The sequence below is a fragment of the Wolffia australiana genome, chromosome 11, assembly GCF_029677425.1.
Source record: "Wolffia australiana isolate 7733 chromosome 11, ASM2967742v1".
Classification (NCBI taxonomy): domain Eukaryota; kingdom Viridiplantae; phylum Streptophyta; class Magnoliopsida; order Alismatales; family Araceae; genus Wolffia; species Wolffia australiana.
Window position 1 is genome coordinate 3,771,422 of NC_135845.1, and position 19,726 is coordinate 3,791,147.

At 41.2% G+C, this 19,726-nt stretch overlaps 3 protein-coding genes across 5 annotated transcripts; 2 read left to right on the forward strand and 1 right to left on the reverse strand.

Annotated features, from left to right (window-relative positions):
* Positions 1-591: 591 nt before the first annotated feature.
* LOC144709118 (trafficking protein particle complex subunit-like protein) lies at positions 592-9,137 on the forward strand. The gene is made up of 9 exons (XM_078582529.1): positions 592-1,075; positions 2,904-2,965; positions 3,196-3,313; positions 3,405-3,528; positions 4,969-5,049; positions 5,124-5,447; positions 6,220-6,401; positions 6,977-7,668; positions 7,735-9,137. Exons 1-9 carry the CDS (start codon positions 735-737, stop codon positions 9,099-9,101), a joined length of 3,291 nt encoding a protein of 1,096 aa, XP_078438655.1. The 5' UTR covers positions 592-734; the 3' UTR covers positions 9,102-9,137.
* Positions 9,099-12,483, reverse strand: LOC144709120 (Photosystem II reaction center PsbP family protein). Of its 3 annotated transcripts, none has more exons than XM_078582531.1 (10): positions 12,363-12,483; positions 12,214-12,298; positions 11,991-12,127; positions 11,820-11,882; positions 10,428-10,508; positions 10,271-10,353; positions 10,071-10,146; positions 9,487-9,605; positions 9,318-9,362; positions 9,099-9,233 (listed from the first exon to the last, which is right to left on the reverse strand). In XM_078582531.1, the coding sequence occupies exons 1-10, from the start codon at positions 12,466-12,468 to the stop codon at positions 9,207-9,209; spliced, it is 822 nt and encodes a 273-aa protein (XP_078438657.1). In that variant the 5' UTR covers positions 12,469-12,483; the 3' UTR covers positions 9,099-9,206. The 3 variants fall into 3 exon arrangements, with proteins under 3 accessions (XP_078438657.1, XP_078438656.1, XP_078438658.1); XM_078582530.1 differs by having other exon boundaries at positions 10,428-10,517; XM_078582532.1 differs by having other exon boundaries at positions 10,428-10,517; positions 12,214-12,286; positions 12,363-12,467.
* Positions 12,484-14,181: 1,698 nt separating this feature from the next.
* On the forward strand, positions 14,182-16,932 carry LOC144709778 (AT-hook motif nuclear-localized protein 6-like). The gene is made up of 5 exons (XM_078583420.1): positions 14,182-14,286; positions 15,045-15,228; positions 15,304-15,371; positions 15,636-15,767; positions 16,500-16,932. The coding sequence occupies exons 2-5, from the start codon at positions 15,060-15,062 to the stop codon at positions 16,659-16,661; spliced, it is 531 nt and encodes a 176-aa protein (XP_078439546.1). The 5' UTR covers positions 14,182-14,286; positions 15,045-15,059; the 3' UTR covers positions 16,662-16,932.
* Positions 16,933-19,726: the final 2,794 nt, after the last annotated feature.

Here is a 19,726-nt window from a genome sequence, read left to right on the forward strand (position 1 = left end):
GGGACGTGGACGATGGACAGGACGGGACGAACTTCGTCCCATCCTACATCCCACTTTTTAGAGTTTCGTCTAAATCATCCCGTCCCGTCTGAAACTGTCCCCTCCAAGAAATTCACGTCCCGTCCAACGTCCCGGGACGAAACAGGTCTGCGTCAGCATTAGACCACTCAGAAATTGACACGTGGCGCACACGTAGGTCAGGCACGTGGACTTGTCAGGCGCATACTATACTCCCACAGGACGAAATAACCGTCCCCCGTCTAAGGCCCCAGACGGGACGGTTATTTCGTCCATGGACAAAGCAATCATCCCGTCCAGGGACGGGCGGATGATTCTTCGTCCCGTCAATAGTCTGGACAGGACTATTTTTTCGTGCGCGGACGAAATTACCGTCCCGTCCGCGTCCCTGCACTATACTAAAACATCCTGTCTTTCACTTTTAAAAAATGAGTAAATGATTAAATGTTATTTGCAAATTCAGGACTAACAAATCATTAATCACGATTAATTTTTAGACATGATTATTCATCACTAACAATATTATTTTTTAGTGGAGAATAGGAGGGGTATAAATACCACTCGGCGACTAATTGTTGAAACTTTAGATCCAAGAGCGAAGACGAACTTCGATTTTTCTCGCTAGATCTGTCCCGGAGAAGCATGTTCTTCGATGCGTGATCCATCCAATTTCCCTTAAAATCTCTGTGTTCATACGTAGATCGGCTATTTCCAGCATGGAAGAGTACGCAGAGGAGATCAGAACTCCACCGGTGGCATTGGTGTCTCTGGTAGGGTTGCCGGAGCTGCATCAATCGATTTCTGCGTACCTTCACGCGGAGCAGCCGCCCATCAACACGCTCGCTCTCCCGGATTTCGGCAAGATTTCGGTTATCGCGTCGAAAATTAAAGAGGCTGTTGATTCTGGTGAGCCGGCTGCTGGAATTTTGAAGAGGGAATGGTTGGTGAAGCACCGAACGAGAGTGCCTGCCGTGGTTGCCGCTCTCTTCAATGCCGATGCTGTAACCGGTGACCCCGCTCAGTGGCTCAAGGTCTGCACCGATCTTGACGGCGTGAAGTATGCATTCCTTCCTCTTTGAATTCTTCTTATTATTGAAACATCCTACCTTTTTATGCCGGAGACCCTTTAAATTTTGTTCTTTTACAATTAAATTAACTTTAGAAGAACCGTGTCAACTGGATTGCTTCTTATTTTGGAGCTCCCGCTACTTTTTCCGGACTCTTCTCTTTGCCGATCTTCGCAGTCTGGAGATTATGTCGGCTGGTTCGTCTTAAATTTCACGGTTTTATAATGGGTGATGCTTTTTTGAAAGTGTTATAATTGAAAGGGGTTTCTATTATGTTTTCCTGATTTTTTCCATTTCATTTCTTATACAGCGGTCTACATTTCAAACCAAAAGATAAGACGTGGTAGAGTAGACAGAAGTACTTCTGGTTAACACTTTGGGGGATTTCCATACTAAGGATTAACTCAGTTTATTTTATTTAGCTCTTATATTACTTTACTGATACGACCTCTCAACTTTATCTCATTAGATTTGAGATTCTAAATATTTTTTCTATAACCGACAGCAGATCTGAGGAAATTTCCGATCAAATTCATTCAGAGAATTGTATCAACTTTATTTTCTATAATCTTCAGCTTTAGAAGTCAGACCAATATTTGTTTTCAATAACGAGCTTGTGACCTGGCTCATCTATTCCGAGTTGGCGAAAGATATGAAAAGTAAATGGAATTGATTCAGGAGGTGCATAAAACCTTACGTAGTTCCATAAAACAATTGTCTCCATTTTGACCTCACTTAATTATTTAGGAGCTATTTGGGGAAACAAAATTACTATTCTTTATCATCAATGAAAAATAAAATTTTGCCGGATGCATCTCTTTTGCATTTTATCTCAGACTCTTTTGCAGAATCATGTTAGTTTATAGGGGACATATAATTGCCTTGTAATCACGACGTGAAACAGACTGGAAATTTCCCATTCTGATTTCTGTTGAATCTTTTTATCAGAGAGGGAAGGAAAGATTTGTTTCAGAAAATTGTGCGTTTGATTTATCATTACAGGAGTTGGGTCTGATTCGTTATCCACTGCTTGGCGTTTTGGGTCGTAGGATGGTTTCCAGTTTTTCTTTGACTTCTTTTAACTATTCCCATTACTCAACTACTCATTGCTCATGTTCTCACGTTCGGTCAGAGGACCCTCGTTTAATCATATTGACGAGACTGGTTTAAATACCGGTCACACAGATGTCCCACTTGTGGCTGATTCATCAGTAGGCCCATTAGAGAAATAAGAAAGAGTTGGGAGACTAAAGAGAGAGTAATCTTGGGCCCCTCTTGGGGTAATTTTGTCATTTACCTATGTTTTCCCCAAATACCTTTAGCCCTTTAAGGCTACGTTAACCTTCTGAAAATTTTCCCTCTGGCCTCTTACACTCCGGCCTTCCTTCTATCATGTCACTTTTCTTTCTAGGCTCTCTGCAGAACATCCGACATGCAATCTAGGCGACAACATTCACCTTTCTACTGGAGACTGCTCTCTGTCATTAGTGACATCTCCCTCTACTCTCATCACTCTCTGTCTGAAGACTTTGATTAAAGTTGAAACTTGAGCTTATTTGAAGAAATTCTATTTGGGTTCAGTCATGATTTAAGACACAACCTCCGGGTTGTATCCCATTCTACCAGACTACAGCGGAAAGATTATAGATATGTCAAGATTTGATTCAAAACCTCATGAACTAGGATCGCACCATAAAGAACGCATCTAATGTCCTGATGGATGCCAGTTCAATAAAGCCCCTCTCATGTGTTGGGTGAAAGTTATACACTTGTTTAAATTGATTTCAACCGTACTGAAATTTCATTTCCTACTGACAGGGCTGCCATTCGGGGAAGGGACGCCAAGTTAGTTGTGGTGATTGTCCGCTCAAGTGCGAGAGGTTAGGACCTTAGCCACAGAAAAAACATTATCTTTCTTTCTCCAAATTAGAATCATGTTGAGGTAAACATATGAAAACCTTTTCGTCAATTCCACTGGTTAATTTTAAAGATTCCATCTTTTGGTGTACTTTAAACCAAGTTTTCTTGTTTTATTTTATATCTAAACTCTAATGGAATCATGACAAAATCTTTGGCATGCTGAAGGATTTACTGATCTTTAACCATGCAGATGAAGTCAGCGAGGATCAGTTGACCACATTAAGAAAACGTGCTGAGATAGATTCCAAGTTCGTCATCACAATGGTACAGAGTGATTTTGCTGTGGGAAGGAGTAAATCTCTCCAGAGGTTTGTCCTAACAATCTTTGTTGTCATCTTTTGTAATTTCTTCCCATTTGTGAATCGAAGATAAGTTTCTGAACCTTGATCATGCTGGCAGACTGGGCTCTTTGTTTGCGGAATTAGCAAATGCTTATTATAGAGAGGAAGGAAGGAAGATTAAAACCCGTATAGATAAAAAGAGCTTCAGTTGCTCTGAATTTCATATTCGGTACTGCTTTAAGGTAACGTTATTTCCGCCCATTCCAGGTCGCGAAATAGACTGTCAGCTATCATTACAAATATGTGGTGGATTTGAGGTTTTATTTCTGCTAAAGATATTATATCTGTCTAAGTAGGCTTTATTTCTGCGACATTCATGGGGAAAGGAGGGAGGCGTGATGATGACCACTGCATTGGATTAACTTTTAGTGATAGAATATAAAGCTTTCCCCTGGCCAATCACTAATTCCTATTGTTGCGGTCAAGTTGAGGGGTCCATATCCTTCTTTCTTGTTCCCAAATAATCATTGTATCTGGTCAGGCCAGGTCTGATCAACTCGTTGAAGTTAATATTCCATAGTTCTTGATACTCATCTTAAAATCTGCTATAATCGAGGCTTAACATTGAGGTAGTGAAGCTAGGATCAATGAATAAATTTGAACTATGATATTGTTTTCTGACTTATGCTGAAACTGGTAGTCATTCTTAGGCATCAGAAAATATCTGAATCGTAATATTACATTTTCTTCAAGAGACCTCCAGATACCAAAAGCAACAACTTTCTTGTTAGAATCAGGGTATTCTTCAAAAAATCAGGGTATTATTTTAATATCCTTTGTAAGGTTCTTATCACTGATATAAGGGTGAGAGACCTCTAGCTTGGCGGAGTTTGGTTCTGTTAGACCCCAAGAGGCCAGGTTTCCTCTCGTCACACTGATCTATCATCTTCTCTAGAGTTGACGGACAATGCTGAATTCATCATCATCATCCCCGAGTTTCATTGTCTGCCATTTGATACAATACATATGACAAGATGACTACGAGAGATGACGGTTCTTCATTGTCATTGTCAAGAACGAATCTGAACATGATACCATTGTGGCATCACATAGGTAACTATTTCTTGTAAAACGGCCCTGCAAGAAGTTCAAGATCAACTCGAATACCAAAAACCAGCTGAGTTTTGAATGAGAACATTGAACGGAATAGGGATGGTAGGAAGAACGAAAAGAGATGACAGTTATAAGAGTGAAGAGTAAGAAGATACAATGGGAGGATTGAAGGATCCTTCCCTCTGGACGCAGGCTCCTCCTGTTCTCCAGTCCCTGTTGGCGTTGCCTTAATGGGAAATAATGAATTCTTGAAAAAGGTTTCCTGTCTCTCACCCAGTCTTTATTTATAGGGTATCATGCTCAGCTTTACCCGCCATGTGCTTACGTGGATCTCCCCCTTTTCTTGACTCATCTCTGATACTTTTGTGAAAAGAACGTATCAGAACACTAATATCTTCTTTCTCTGATCTCTTCTCTGTCTTATTTCCACACTCAATCTCCTTAACTATGAGTTTAACACTTTGAGATCGCAACTTGCAAATTTACTCTGCCTTTACTAAATATTAAGAATCTTGGCATCGGTTTACGGTGTTAACAAAATTATTTCTATTTTTTTTTCAAATTATCAGGCTGCTGTATTTGCCGAGTTTAGGAGGGAATGGGCAGAAGCGTTAAAATGTTATACGGATGCCTATACTGCTCTTTATGAGGTGATTTATACTTCATTTTCTTTCTCCATGATTCTAACCATTAAGTCTAATAGAGTTGGCTCTTATTTACTTAGATGGTTGGGTCGCCGTCAAGGTTGCCACCAATCCAGAGACTGGTCGAGATGAAGACAATCGCAGAGCAACTCCATTTCAAAGTGTCAACTCTGCTGCTTCACAGTGGCAAAGTCACTGACGCAGTTCGCTGGTTCCAGAAGCACATTGCTGGGTCAGAAGTGTTGGTGGGCCCACCCAATGTTGACTTCCTGCACTGGGAATGGCTGAGTCGCCAATTCCTGGTCTTTGCGGAGCTGCTGGAGACCAGCTCTGTGCCTGCTGCGAGTTCTTCTCCAGCCTCTACATTGACTGAGTGGGACTTCCAGCCGGCGTACTATTATCAGGTACTCATTCATGGGGCCCAATTGTCCGTCACTCTTGATTTTGGTGTTTGGTGTCAACAATGATGATTTCAAATGGACAGTGACAATCCATCATCTTCGTTGGAATCATCATCCAACAGTTGAGGATGAGTAATCATCGTAATTTTCATTAGGAGCCATCATCTCCATCAATCAGTTTCCAAGATGAGGTGGAGTATTTAGTCATGTCATCATCACCGCGATCAAGTTTCCAAGTGCTCATCCTTATCATCTCTTTTCAAAAAAAATGGTTTAAAGCTCATCCTCATCATGATCCATGTGTTGGATTCTTTATCATCATCTGATTTCCAAAAAGGTTTTAACGGAAGAAGGTTAATTGTTTAGGACTGAATTGGCCTTCCATTCAGCTTTGCATTATGGGGCTTGTTGTTTCGTTCCATTTCTGTCTGAGGTATTGGATGGAATGGATGATGGAATGTATGGAGGGACAATTAAAGATAGACTAATTGAGCAAAGTCTGATGACAGAAGGGGATGGAATTTGAGCTGGTAGGGGTTTCATTTTGTTCTGTTCCGAGTTCAGGATAGATGAATCAGGGCTCAATGATCATCGTCATTTTCTAAAATGAGATGGGAGTATTTAATCATGTAATCATCATCATCCCTGTATCATCATTTTCCGAGACTTGTCATCGTTGTCGTCATCATCTTCCATCTTTTGAATTCTTCATCGTCATTTGTTCAAGCCAAACATGGATGACAAAAAAGATGTTGACCAATTTGCTGAAACTCAGACGGCAGCACATTATCTGAGGAACAAAAGGGACAGCTTGGATCGGATATCAGCAGCTCCGGATTCAGCCGGATGGAGAAGCAGTGGTGAGAGCACCGCAGTGGAGTCCATTGTCCCTTCTATGTTTGTTGGTCAATTCAGCCGGCTTCCGGAGGAGGAAGGGGACTCTCTTTCCACGCTACCGTAAATCTCAAAACCATCAATCATTATTACTGATCGCTTCCATGGCCATTACCATTACCGATACCATAATTATCAATCACTGATCATTATTACTATGTCTAGCATTATCCCTGTTAGCAGTCAATAATCATTTATAATATATTTATATCATATCAGTCATCAATCAATATCATACGCATTCTAATAAGCATCAATTACTAATCAAAATCCTAATGATTAGCATTAGAACTGTAATTGATTATTAATCATTTATCTTTTCATTATATTCATCACCAACCATGAATCAAGATTATACTCATTCGCATAATCATCTATATTTAATCAGTTTCATTATAGTTAGCTTTAAGAATGTTATGGATCATTAATCATTTAAACTAAAATTATAAACATGATCAATCATCCATTGATATCGTAATCATCATCCATCTGTCATTGTCACTTTCCTTTGCATGAACATTTGCCTTCCATCAGCAATGATTATCATTACTATCGCAATCATCGCCATTATCATTACCATCATAATCTACATTCTTCACTCGCAAACCGATGCTCTTGTACATTCAACTGCTTCACAGGCTCACGGATGAAGAGTACACAGGCTACGCCCTGGGGGAGGCGAAGAGATTCCAGGACTCTTTCGAGATCATTGCCCTCTACAGAAAGTCAATGGAGTCCTTCACGGCCTTGAAGGCTCCCAGGATGGCTTCCTCTTGTGGTAACTGGATGGCCAGGGAGCAAATCACCGTCTCCGACTTTGCCGGTGCGAACAAGTTGCTCGACCCCCTGCTAACCCTCTACCGACGAGAGAGGTGGCTGCCCTTGCTGTGGGAGGCGCTGGACATCTCCAGACAGTGCTCTCTCCAGCTCGGCCATGCCAAAGACTACGTTCAGTCTTCTCTGGAGATGGCCGCCTTGCCCGTCTACGACGGTAAGAGGGAAGCCATCCAGGAGCAGGCCATCGGGCTCATTAAGGCTCAGAGTGGAGAGGGACCCATGCCGCTGAAGGTTGACCGGACCATTGACTTGGAGGTCAACGACACAAGCTCCCTGAGGGCAGTCTTTCTTGCCTCTGTGGCCTTCCATGAGCAGACGGTCAAACCTGGCTGCCCTGCTAAGCTCACCCTGAGCCTTCTTTCTCTCCTGCCGCTGCCGGTCGAGATTGACCAGGTGGAGCTCCAGTTCAATCAACCTGCCTCCAACTTCACTGCAGGCTGTATCACCTTAGCTCCCAGGAAATGGGTCCGTCTTGACCGTGAAGTCCAACCAGGTAACACTCACCTATTTTTCTCGATACGTGTTTCTGTTGACTCATGACAAAAAACGCGTTGTGCAGCACAAAGTGGGAAGCTGGACTGTCTCTCGTTGACCGCAGCACTGGGCCCTTGGTGCAAGATCCATCTCCAAGTCAACAGCCCTAACTCGCTGGACTCAGCCGTTGGACTTCTTGACCGGGTAGAGAATCAGCCTGCTGGGACCCTCCTCCTCTCTGCCGCTGGCCTGAAGTCCATTCAAGTGGATCTCCCCGACCCGGAGGTTGACATCACCCTGCCCCCCTCCGCCGGCCCGGCCCTGATCGGCGAAGTCTTCCGCATCCCTTTCTCCGTCTCCTCCAGAGGCGGCACTGCCACCCTCCCCAGCGAGCTCAAGATCAACCTTGTCGACGCCGCCGCCGAAGCTGCTGCCCCTGACACTGACCAAGTCGAGCTCCTCGCAGTCATCAAACCACACCATGAAGAAGAAGAAGGCATAAACAGAATCCAGAAGTCCTTTGCACTCGTCTCTGTGCCGGCACTGGTCAACGGCGAGTCGTGGCCCGGCGAGCTACACCTGCGGTGGCGCCACCCCCGGGTGGTCATCCTCTATGTCTCCCTCTCCTACTCCACCGAAGGCCGCCGGATCAACGTCCATCGCAACCTCCAGATCGAGGGAAAGACACCGTTGACCGTTGCCCACCGCTTCCTCACTCCCTTCCGCCACGAACCACTCCTCCTCTCTAGCCTCCATGGCAGCTCCCCCGCTGCCGCGGCCGCCACCGCGGCCGCCACCATCCCCTGCCATGAACCGAGTATCCTCGTCGTCAGTGCTCTCAACTGCTGCCACGTACCCCTGAAGCTGGTTTCCTTAACTGTGGAGCCTGCTGCTGGGGAGGCGGTTGCTCTGCGGCAAGCCGCCGGTGCCGAATTCTCCTCTGCCACCATCTCCCCGGGGGAGGAATTCCGGCAATTCATCTCTGTCGTCCCCGGGAAGACCTCGTCAACTGTTGAGCTGGGCTATGCCTGCTTGAGGTGGAGGCGGCTCGTCGACAGCGGCGGTGCCGATGACGTGGAAGTGCGGCAGACACTGGGGACGGCAGCGGTGGAGGTGGCGCCGCTGGTGATGGAGACGGAGTGCCCGCCGTGGGCCATTGTTGGGGAACCATTCGAGATGCAGGTCCGCGTGCGAAATGAGAGCAGCCTCTTGCAGGAGATCAAGTACTCGGTCGGGGATGGCGGGGCATTCGTCTTCTCAGGCCCGCACCAGGACAAGTTCTGGGTCCTGCCCCGGTCTGTCCACGTGGCGAGCCATGTGGCGGTGGCGCTGGGTACGGGACCGCAACGGCTACCCTCGGTCAATGTCACATCGGTGCGGTACTCGGCCAAGGTCAGCGCCTCTGTCACTGCCTCAACCATCTTTGTTCTTCCTAGTGAACGACCCGAGTAAGTCGCATTTGCACGAGTGATGCACCGATTCTTTTCATCCGTGTCGGAATGTAATAATGGGGAAAATTTAGAGGGGCAATGGGAGGCCAGTTGTTGTCTGCTGATCTCAGGTGAATCTGAAGGATGAGACAGACTGCAAGAAGACAAAGAGAGAAGATCATTTAGTGGAGAGATTGAGGGGGGGGGGGCAGAAGAGAAGAAGTTTGGGGGGGTTTACCTTCTCGATCTGGGCCCGGACTTTGTCCGATTCGTCCTCGAAGAACTGATAAAGAGAGATATATACATGGTCATGACCGATCTGTATCTCATCCACCTCTCTAAGAGGGTTCTTTGGAGATGGACATATTGCACTGCAGAGAGAGATAGAGAGAGAGAGGATTGGTTACCTGGCCGGTGATGGTGTACAGGCGGTTGTACCAGCCGTTGTTGGCCATGCCAATGGCGGAAAGTATGTGCCTCTTTCGTTCGCCGGGGTTCTGTAGTGTGTACTCGATGTAGTAAAACCCTGATCATTGGGAAGAGGAGGGAAATTGTGAACTGGAGACGAAACAGATGGATGGTAGAGAGAAATGAGAGGATGAAGGGATGTAGGGGTGGACATGATAGACTATAGAGAGAGTGGGAGAGAGAGATGGAGAGAAGCAGGGAAAGAGAGTGGGAGAGAGAGAGAGAGATGGAGGGAGAGAGAGGGTGAGAAAGCGAGGGAGGGAGAGGAGGTTGAGAGACAGAGAGAGAGCATGAGAAAGTGAGGGAGGGAGAGTGAGGGTGAGAGATAGAGAGAGAGTGTGAGAAAAGGAGGAGGGTGAGAGAGGGGGAGAGAATGAGGGAAGGAGAGAGGAAGGGAGAGAGAGGGGGAGAGAATGAGGGAAGGAGAGAGGGAGGGAGAGAATGAGGGAAGGAGAGGGAAGGGGAGAGAATGAGGGAAGGGAGAGAGAGGTTGAGAGAGTGAGAGAGGGAGAGAGAGCAGTACCATTCTTCGCTTTAGAATCGATGAGCTTTGCAGCCAGACCAGGGGGCCTCCGCCAGCTTCTATCCAATCCAGTCACCTGCTCAAAAGTAACACCCTTCCAATGGTGAGAACCAAGGAACTGAGCCTAGAGAGAGAGAGAGAGAGAGAGAGAGAGAGAGAGAGAGAGAGAGAGAGAGAGAGAGAGAGAGACAACAATGTACCAGACTCTCTGCAAATTCATCTACTTTCCCAAATGACTCCAACCGGGTGAAATCCGGGCCAATGCCTGTGATAACGACACTGACTGGGGAAAAATTGCATCCACCGAACGTTAATTTCTGAATAAATTTCTTAATTTGGGAAAAGACTCAAAAGCACCATTCGTTTCAGAAGCCGGCTCCGGGAAGAAGGCGGTGACTGATTTGATGGTGCTGCTCTCCCCTTTGCCCGAAAACCATTCTGGAGATTCTTCAGAGATTAGGAAGACAGTTTTTTAATAACTAGGGATATTTTTCTATAAATTATAAATTATAAGATCTGTTGATACAAGTAGACAATCACACTGTTTAAGGAATTGTTGAGAGTTGGAGGCCGAATAATTTGGAGGAGCTGACAGAGAGAGGAATGTAATACAGCTTTAAATAACTTCTTTTCTGCCCTCCCAGGGGAAGGCGTACACGTTTTATATGAAAACTGCCTTAAAAGGTAAATGACCAAAATGCCTGCAACGGTGAAGATCGAGAATAGAGGGAGGAACCTGAAGGAAGCCGGTTGAAGATCTGGTGATAAATATAGAGATCACAGGGGTAGGGGATTGCCCAGTGTTGATGGAGAGAGCCAAAACTTAGGAAGATGATCCAAAGGAGAGAAGAATCAACTTGAAGTTAAATTTATTTATTTTCTCCTCCTAAGAGACTCCTAAGGGGGGATCTACACTATTTATTGGAATACTATCTTAGAAGATGATATAATATGACACCGGGTATGAGCACGGAAGAAGGCCCAACAGCAGCCCAACCTGGACGAGCCAGGCCATCCTCTCGTCATTCTTGTTCTCCTCTCTTCACCCTGGGAACTTCTCTTGCCTCTCTTCCTCTCTCTCTCATCTCCTCTATGCTACATTGTACCCATTGGGATCATTGAAGTAATCATTTTCATTGAAGTTGCGATGCCACGGGAGGATCGATAGCATTCTCGTCTCGGAACTTATCAGAAGGCAAATGACCAAAATGCCCCAATGATGAAGATTGGGGAGTCACAGTTATAGTGGATTGTTCAGGGTTGAGGGAGAGGACTAAAGAGTAAGGGAGAGATGAACTGAAGGCAACTTTGATTAACTTCTCTTCCGAAATCCTGAGGGGAGAGCTACAGTATTTATAGGAAACTACCTTAGAAGTTAAATGATCAAAATACCACTCCCTGGTGAACTTACAAAGATCCCATCAGCACCTTTCAAGACCCATTTGTTTTCCCCTCTTCTTGATCTATTTGGATGTTCATGATCCTAAAAAAATGTTCCGGTGATAAAAGACTAAACACTCAGTGGAATCGAGTTTAAGAAAATTGGCGCAAAAAATCGAGATAAAGAAGCCAGTTCTTGAGCCTTCCAATCTATGTAACAGGCACATAAATGATGACATTATAATATTTAGAGAATGGTTAAGATTGATCGAATGTTGCCAGAATAAAAAGTGGAGTACTTTGGGAAGATCAGCAGTAAAATTAGAACAACCAAAAGAAATTTGTCATTGAAAACATGAAGATCTCTACCTTGGGGAATAGCTATCCGGAACTTGTTCTCCTCATCTACGTAATTTTGGAAATTTTGCAAATCTGAAAACGAAAATTTCAAACGATTAAAAACCTTAACGAGACAACTCGATTAACTCGAATTCAAATGAATATTAGATATTTGAAAGTTGAAATGAAGGAAGATGATACCAGCTTCGGCCGAAGCACCGGAAGCAATCGCCGGAAAACTAATACCGGCAACCAGGATCTGTAACAGTGCCTGCCTTCTAGAATTCCCCAATTCCTTATCTGGAAGGGAATCCGATTTCAAAGAACTCCCCACCTGCCTTCGGTTCGAACAAGAGGGGAGAAAAAAATGAGACAAATTGAAAAAAAACTGAAATCTGAAGGAATTTGAGATTAAAAATACAACCTAGGGCCGCGAACGGCGCCGGATTTCGTAGCGGAGATGATCAAAGAAGGCCGGCCTCTGCAGCCGGAAATCGCTGGACAAGTGGCTAAACACAAAATTGTGAGGATTAAACGCGAACCTATTCAACAATTATCTTTCCCGTGACAAACCTCTTCGGGTAGTAGCGATTGAGCTCCATGAACGAATGCCTGTCGCCGGAGCTCCCATTGTGAAGACGACCGCCATTGCTTGAAATGAACAGAAGACGCTCTTCATCCACCAAATCTTGATATCATAAGAACTATATATATATAACTATGTAATATTATATAATGTCTAGATTCTTTAAAATGGGTGTATCATTCATTTTTTACACGTCAGAAAATGAGAATTAAATGCATTATTAAATCAGAGGTCAGAAAAATATTTTCAACAGTAGTTTTCTAAGATAAGTTTCGTCGGCGGACGACGGATGACGTTTAGGAACGGACGGAATGGGATTGAACTCACTTCTGTTCCGTCATTCGTTACAGGGCGTGTTGTTTCGCTCTGTTCGGGTTTATAGTGTTGGATGGAACTAATGACAGACCCGACGACGGGACGGTGAAAATTAGACTAATTTTGGGGCATCCGATGACGGAAAGGACGTAACGGAATGAGAGCTGACAACGGGGTTTCTATGTTTTTTTTCAATTCCAAGGTCAAGAAGGATGACTGATGAGAGACTGGATTCCGTCCTGTTCCCTCTTGAAACTAAATATACAAAAACTTAATAATTTTTAAATTGCTAAATACTTTCCTTATTTACATGCCAGAAAATAATTTTTAAATCAAATGCACGGTATTTCTAAAGTTAACAACAATAAAAGCTCTTTGGGGGCTCCTTTTGAACTAAATAGTTCTTCAAATAAAAATGAAACATGCATTTTTAACACAACAAGAAACGATAAATAATCCATTATTGAATCAAAGGCTCAAAAATATTTTGAATAAGGGCTATTAACAGTGCTTGGGTTCCCCTTCAAACTAAATATATTATAATTCTTTAAAGAATGCGAAATACCCCTCCAAAAAGTTTGATTTTAGTGCAAAATGATCAACAAGTAGAATCCGAACAAGAGGTTACTGATATTCACCCCAGAGTAGCCATTTTAAAATTTAAAAAGAATGTAAAAAAGATTATCCATGCTCTATGACCCAAATGATTTTTTTCGGCAAGAAACATGGTGCATGTATCGGTTAAGAACCAACCTGAGTGACACGTAGGGCATGGTTGAATCAGTCTATTATCCCAATGATTAATGACGGATACCAATAAGATACTAGAGAACTATGCAACACTTTTTCCTGGGTGTTTACTCTCTTATAAGTCATATGTAAAAAAAAAGGTCTAAAAAATGTTGCACCATTTTTTTATACATAAGAAAATGAGAAAATAATCTATTGATAAATGATGCGTTAAAGTATGACATTGTAGATCTATGCAGCTCTTTTATTTGTATGTTTATTTTCATTTTCTCCTCTGACAACAATATGTAGAAAGAAGTCTAAATATTGTTGCACCATTTTTATACACGTCAGAAAATGATACAATAATCTATTAATTAATGGTGCATGTAAGTAAGATATTGTAGAGCCATGCTGGATTTTTATTTTCATTTTCTCTTCAAGCAATCAAATTTCCAGAAAAGTCCAAAAAAATTTCTACTTTTGAAATCCATTGATTAATGATGTGTAGAGCCATGCACCTCTTAGTTGGATCTCTATTTTTATTTTCTCTTCGATCAATCATAATTTCAAAAAAATCTAATAAATCGTTGCACTATATTTTATACACGTCGAAAAAATGAGAAAATAATATATTTTTCAACCAAGAAAGCTTCGCCGCTCGATACCATGCGTGATTAAGATCTACGGTCCAGATTTGATTGCCGGACTGTTGAGATTCAAATAAATAGAATATTAAACTATTCACAGTTCTGTTTCGGCGGGAAAGACAGTTAACAATAGATCGTCCTTCTCCTGCGATAATTAGATCGAAGCACTCCTATATCAAGCATTTGGTTTGCAGCCTTGAACAATCGATCCTTCGAGGTACGATATTGTTCTGGTAAATCTTGTTTGGTTCTCTGATTTCTCTTTCGCCGGAGCCGTTTTTTGTGTCAAAATAGCGATCTCGGTTTGAGGCATTTCCGTCAAGATCCATGGTCGAATAACGGATCTTAAAGGCTTCTCGGAGGTGAATTTGGTGAATTTATTTCTATTTATATGGATTATCAAACATTGATTTTCTATATTTCTCCGTTTTTGCGATACTTATCGAGATTATTTAGTTTAAAATCAATTGAAGTAATAAGGACTCGGTTGATCTGTGGATTTCAAAGGTTTCCGGTTGATGATTTCGGTAGATTTGTTATGTTTTATGTGTAGCATACAAGGAAGATTGACTCGATTAGTTCGTTTTTGCGATACTAATTGGGATCCGCGAGTTTGAAATCAGTTGTATTAATAATGATTCAGTTGATCGGCGGCTTTGAAAGGTTTCTGGTTCCTGAATTCGGTAAATTTCTTCTGTTTTGATATGCATTATACAATGAAGATTGACTATAATTCAGCGTTTTTGCGATAGTAATCAAGATCACCGAGGTTGAGATAAATTGCAGTAAAAACGAATCAGTTGATCTGCGGATTTCAAAGGTTTCTGGTTGACGAATTCGGCAGATTTATTCTGTTTTACAAGAATTCTTCAACGCTGACTGACTATTGCGCTCTGTTTTTGCGATTCTATTCCTGATCTGAGATTGATATTAATTATATTATTCGTGGCTCTCTTTTCCATTTAATCATTCCAGAAATTTCTTCAATCAATGGAGAGGAACGGAAAGCCACCAATGCCGCCAGTGTTCTCGGCGGACACCACGCCTGTCTATGTTCCTCCCAACAGAGCTTCTCTCTCGAAGTCAACGACTTTCTTCGGGACGCCATTGATTGATCTTCAACCTTGCATCCACACGATTACGACGAGTTCCAAAACAGGTCTTCAATTTTCAAGTTCCTTTGATTGTCAAGAATTTTCTTTCGACTAACTTCGATCGAATTTTTTGAGCAAAGCCACGCGCTCGAGTGAAGCTTCTGCCGGATCATTCACAATTCAATCTTTAACCATAAACGAAGGCGAGGTGCGATGATCGTGCTCTTACAGAATTCTTTCTTGATGTTCATACCACCGACAGTATGAACTTTGAATGATTTTGGAAGTTGGGCGTCGTTAATGTTTCTTGTTCTTGGACCCATTCACCCTTCCTAATTTCATCTGTAAAACGGTCCGCATCGTGAACTCTGGAGATGATCATGGGTTCATTCTTTTCCGTGAACCGAAGTATAATAGAAATGAAATCGTAAACAAGGTTAAAGGATTTATTCGATTTGATTTCCTTTCGCAGGATATATGTGAGGCGATTAACACTTACTGTCGCGAGAATGGGTGCCTGGCAACTATCCTATCCGCCTCCGGCTCCGTAATTAACCCCACATTACTGGAAATTCCCAAGCCCGGTGAAAGAATTATCCATGAGGTATTCTCTCAATTTGAACATCCATCTATTTATATATCTATCAATCAATTTATCTATCCATCTATCTTTCTTAAAAAAAATTCTGGGTTTATCGAAGATATTCATCTATGCCTAGAACTTTTACATTTGACATGGCATTGATACATCTTGTAATTTATCTTTTTTTTTAAAAACTTTTTTGGCTAGGTGGAGTCTTTTGACAAACTTCTCCCCTGGTCAAACCATCCCAAACTTAACTTCAAAGTTCTTAATTTGTGGTATCTAATCTGGCAAGCCAGGTGGATCTATTTATCCATCCCTCCATCCATCCGTCCATCTGTCTGTCCGTCCATCTGTCAGTCCATCCATTCGTCCATCCGTTTGTTTGTCAATCCTCAGTCTCACTTATATATATATATATATATAAGTGAGACTGAGGATTGACAAACAAACGGTGCCGGGTATGTCCAACCTTGCGGTTGTGCCCGTAGACCGATCCATTCGTGCCCTCGATGCCACCCAAGGGGTGTTTATCGATAAAATGTAGTGTTTTTCATCATTTTTGGGCGTGGAGCGAGCGTACATGTCCCAATTACACACGGACCTTACTCGCCCAAGCCTCACTGATATAGATCCTTTCTTCTCTCTCTCTCTCTCTCTATATATATATATATATATCCGCATTTATGACACTCATGTCCTGAACTCCTAGAAGATGAGAGGTTAACTTAAATTGAATGGTACAAAAATCAGGGGCACTTTGATATTGTGTTGATGAAAGGGTCAGTTGGCTGGCCAGAGGATGGGGGGCTGAGAGGTTTTTTTGTCGGACCTGATGGCCTGGTTTTTGGCGGCGAAGTGACCGCACCGTTGATCTCAGCTGAACGGATTGGGGTTAGCCAAAATTTTCAATAAATCCTCTCTGGTCCATTGATCTAACGTGCCTGAGGTAACTTTGTTGTGATTTTCAGATGCTTGTGGGATATTCCAAGGTCAGCAACTGATAAGAGGATTCTCTTAGAGCATTAACTCACCTTGAGCCCTGTGCATCTACCCGTCACACTGAATGGATCTCTAGACAAGAAACATGTCCTAGTCATCATGATGACAAGCATCATCTAATATGAGGTTCACTCTCTATAAAGCATGTGCAGAACTCTTCTTTTGGATTTTGTGAGATTATTTAATCCAATTCCCTTGTGTCATTACCTTGAGAATCTCAATATATTGCATGACATGGTGGCATGTTAGTGCATTTTTTCTTTTTTATAAATTCGTTCATCGACATGATATCATATATCATTAAGACATTTAATGAATGACATGGCCATGCAGATTTGGGAAGTGTATCATACATTCTCCTAATTTTTTCCTAATCAGATGTTGCCAGATATGCATGCCATCTTTAAAAATTGCATAAAAATAATGATTTTATTGTTGATTTCTGCACACATTTATTGTGATTTATTTCACTTTTTTCTATCGGTCCACATCACAGGGGTCTTTAGAAAATGAAAAAAATGGCAGTAAGTGGTTGGTCGTTATGGCATCACGATTTGCAATGCCATAATAGCACCTTTTCTCAATGATTAGTAGTGATAATCATTTCAGAAATCATTGGCCGGTCACCATTTGATGAGTTGGATCATTTCACATGGCATGGTGGTAATAAGACCCTAAATATCTTTCATAAAGACAGATAAAATTAGCTAAAGAGCAAAAAGGTGACAGCGAAATTTCTATTGGTCCATATCACAAGAGGATTTAGAAAATGAAAAAGGTGGCAGTGAATGATTGGCAATTATGGCAACACGATTAATGATGCCATAATAACACCTTTTCTCAGTTATTTGTAGTGATAATCATTTCAGAAATCCCTGTTGTCGCGTGGCATGGTGGTAATAAAACCCTCAAATTTCTTCATAAATATAGATAAATTTAAGTATAGAGCAAAATAAATAAATAAATAAACTTTCCAACTTATAAAAAATCTGTCTTTGTGAATTTAATGCTGAGAAATTCAAGAAGGTCAATATTATGACTCAAAAAGTAGTTTTTTAAAAATATGATGTAAGACAATTCCAGATACCACAAAATCCAGAAAAAATCAAAATATAACTCTAAATTTGGATTTAATCATTATGAGCTTGATTACCATGTCTTTAAATATTTTGAGGCATAAAACATTCAAATTCCATAGAATTAACCCAAAAATGTGTGTGATGTCATGCTTATATCAGAAGACATAATGGCTCATCCACATATCCCCTCTATCTTTGCGATTCCATCCATGTGTGTCAGTTTCTTGTCTATTAATGCTAACACATGCGATGTAATTTTATCCATCTTATTTTTCCTTTTAATTTAATTTTAAGACATTAATATAAGACCAATGACTGGTATGACATAATTTCTATTTTTTATTTGGAATGAACATAAAATATACTTTTTTAGTTGAAATGCTTGCGTTCTAGAATTTTATCCCTTTGTATAATTCAAACTCTTCCCTTTATGGTATACACATATTTTCGACCCTTACATTGTCAAAATTGAACCTCACACTGCCATGGATTTATCTTAATGATTTTTTTGTTCAAGTCGTGTCATCTAGAGTAACATTCATTTGTTGACCACATGCATATGCGTCGAATAGATTCCCACATGGCATGGAAATATTTCTGTGCATGCTGCCCATGGACCTGTACACCAAATAACCACCCATCTGCCTTGCCATGGCACTCAGGCACACACAACTTGTGTAAACAAATGTTTGCAGGATAGCCACACCATACATTCTATTTTCTTGTAGCCATTTTTTTGCGAGGTGGAAAAAACATACTTTTTTCCTCAGGTTCAATGTATCTAACTCCAACTTTATTTATCTTTTATATAATATATACTAATAATTTTAGAAATTAAAATATTCTTAATACATGTATTGAGTATGAAATAAAAATTATTGTCTGCATTTATACCTTCTACACTTCATTTTTAAAAAAAAATTCTAAAATAAATCTTAACTATCAATAAGCTAGATCCTTGAGGAATTAGTTAAATTTCACCTTCAAAAGCATTTCTATCTATGGAAGGGGTGCTACTAATTTTAATTGTCATAGCTTATAAATACAGGAATGAAAAAGGGTAAAGTATAAAATGGCAAGGCTGAGAAAAGAAACCCTAATTTGTGCGCCACTCTCTGCCTTGTATTTCAGCTCTCTAGTATGAAACGGCAAGCTTCCATGTGAAGGCCTCTCTAGCAGCTACAAAATCTCCAAACTGATCTCAAGGTTTTTATTTTTCTCGCCTCCCAAGTATCATCTAAATTCTTTATCGATATCCATCTATTTTGATTGATTTGTGATTGAACAAGGTTTTCCCCATTTCTTTCATTTGTCTATTTATTTTGAGCACTTTTTTTTAAGGAGATTTTCCAGATTTCATTCATTTATTGAATTATCTATATATCTTAATAATTGAACATCCCAATTCAATTTTCTATCTTCATCTCAAAATAGTTAAATCAGTGTATTTTATATATCTCTCACTATCATTGATATTTATCTTTTGTCATCTCTGCACACTTCAATTGACATATTTTATTCTATCTCGTACTATTTTGGTAGACATAAAATACCCAATTTTAGACCGAAATCTATTTATCTCAATCTCTAATTAGATTTGGTAATATATTTATCTACATTTACGATTAGATTGGCATATCCCTTTCTTCTCATATCATCCCTTCTAGTCATCTAATTTGGTATGATTATCCTAATGATTATGTTTTCCTAAATAGATTTATTAAGGTATCACTATCATAACTCTATCTGTTTATCATTTGGTGTACCCAGATATGAATGGTAATTTTCTCTTTTATTTATGTTTAATCATATTCCAACTGTTGAAAGCTTATTGTCTCGTTGCTGGCTATATCATTATTAATTTGCATTACTGGGAGTATATTATTGAAAGTCAAAGTC

Bases quoted from the DNA above. Each gene is read 5' to 3' on its own strand.
- LOC144709118 (XM_078582529.1), top strand. From the start codon at position 735: ATGGAAGAGTACGCAGAGGAGATCAGAACTCCACCGGTGGCATTGGTG. The intron at 2,966-3,195 runs GTTAGGACCTTA...TTAACCATGCAG, and splicing joins TGTCCGCTCAAGTGCGAGAG to ATGAAGTCAGCGAGGATCAG. The intron at 3,529-4,968 runs GTAACGTTATTT...TCAAATTATCAG, and splicing joins ATATTCGGTACTGCTTTAAG to GCTGCTGTATTTGCCGAGTT.
- LOC144709120 (XM_078582530.1), bottom strand. From the start codon at position 12,468: ATGAAGAGCGTCTTCTGTTCATTTCAAGCAATGGCGGTCGTCTTCACA. The intron at 12,128-12,213 runs GTTGTATTTTTA...TTCGAACCGAAG, and splicing joins GGCGCCGTTCGCGGCCCTAG to GCAGGTGGGGAGTTCTTTGA. The intron at 9,234-9,317 runs GTAAACCCCCCC...GTCTTCTTGCAG, and splicing joins TCCGGGCCCAGATCGAGAAG to TCTGTCTCATCCTTCAGATT.
- LOC144709778 (XM_078583420.1), top strand. From the start codon at position 15,060: ATGGAGAGGAACGGAAAGCCACCAATGCCGCCAGTGTTCTCGGCGGAC. The intron at 15,229-15,303 runs GTCTTCAATTTT...TTTTGAGCAAAG, and splicing joins TACGACGAGTTCCAAAACAG to CCACGCGCTCGAGTGAAGCT. The intron at 15,768-16,499 runs GTATTCTCTCAA...TACAAAAATCAG, and splicing joins GTGAAAGAATTATCCATGAG to GGGCACTTTGATATTGTGTT.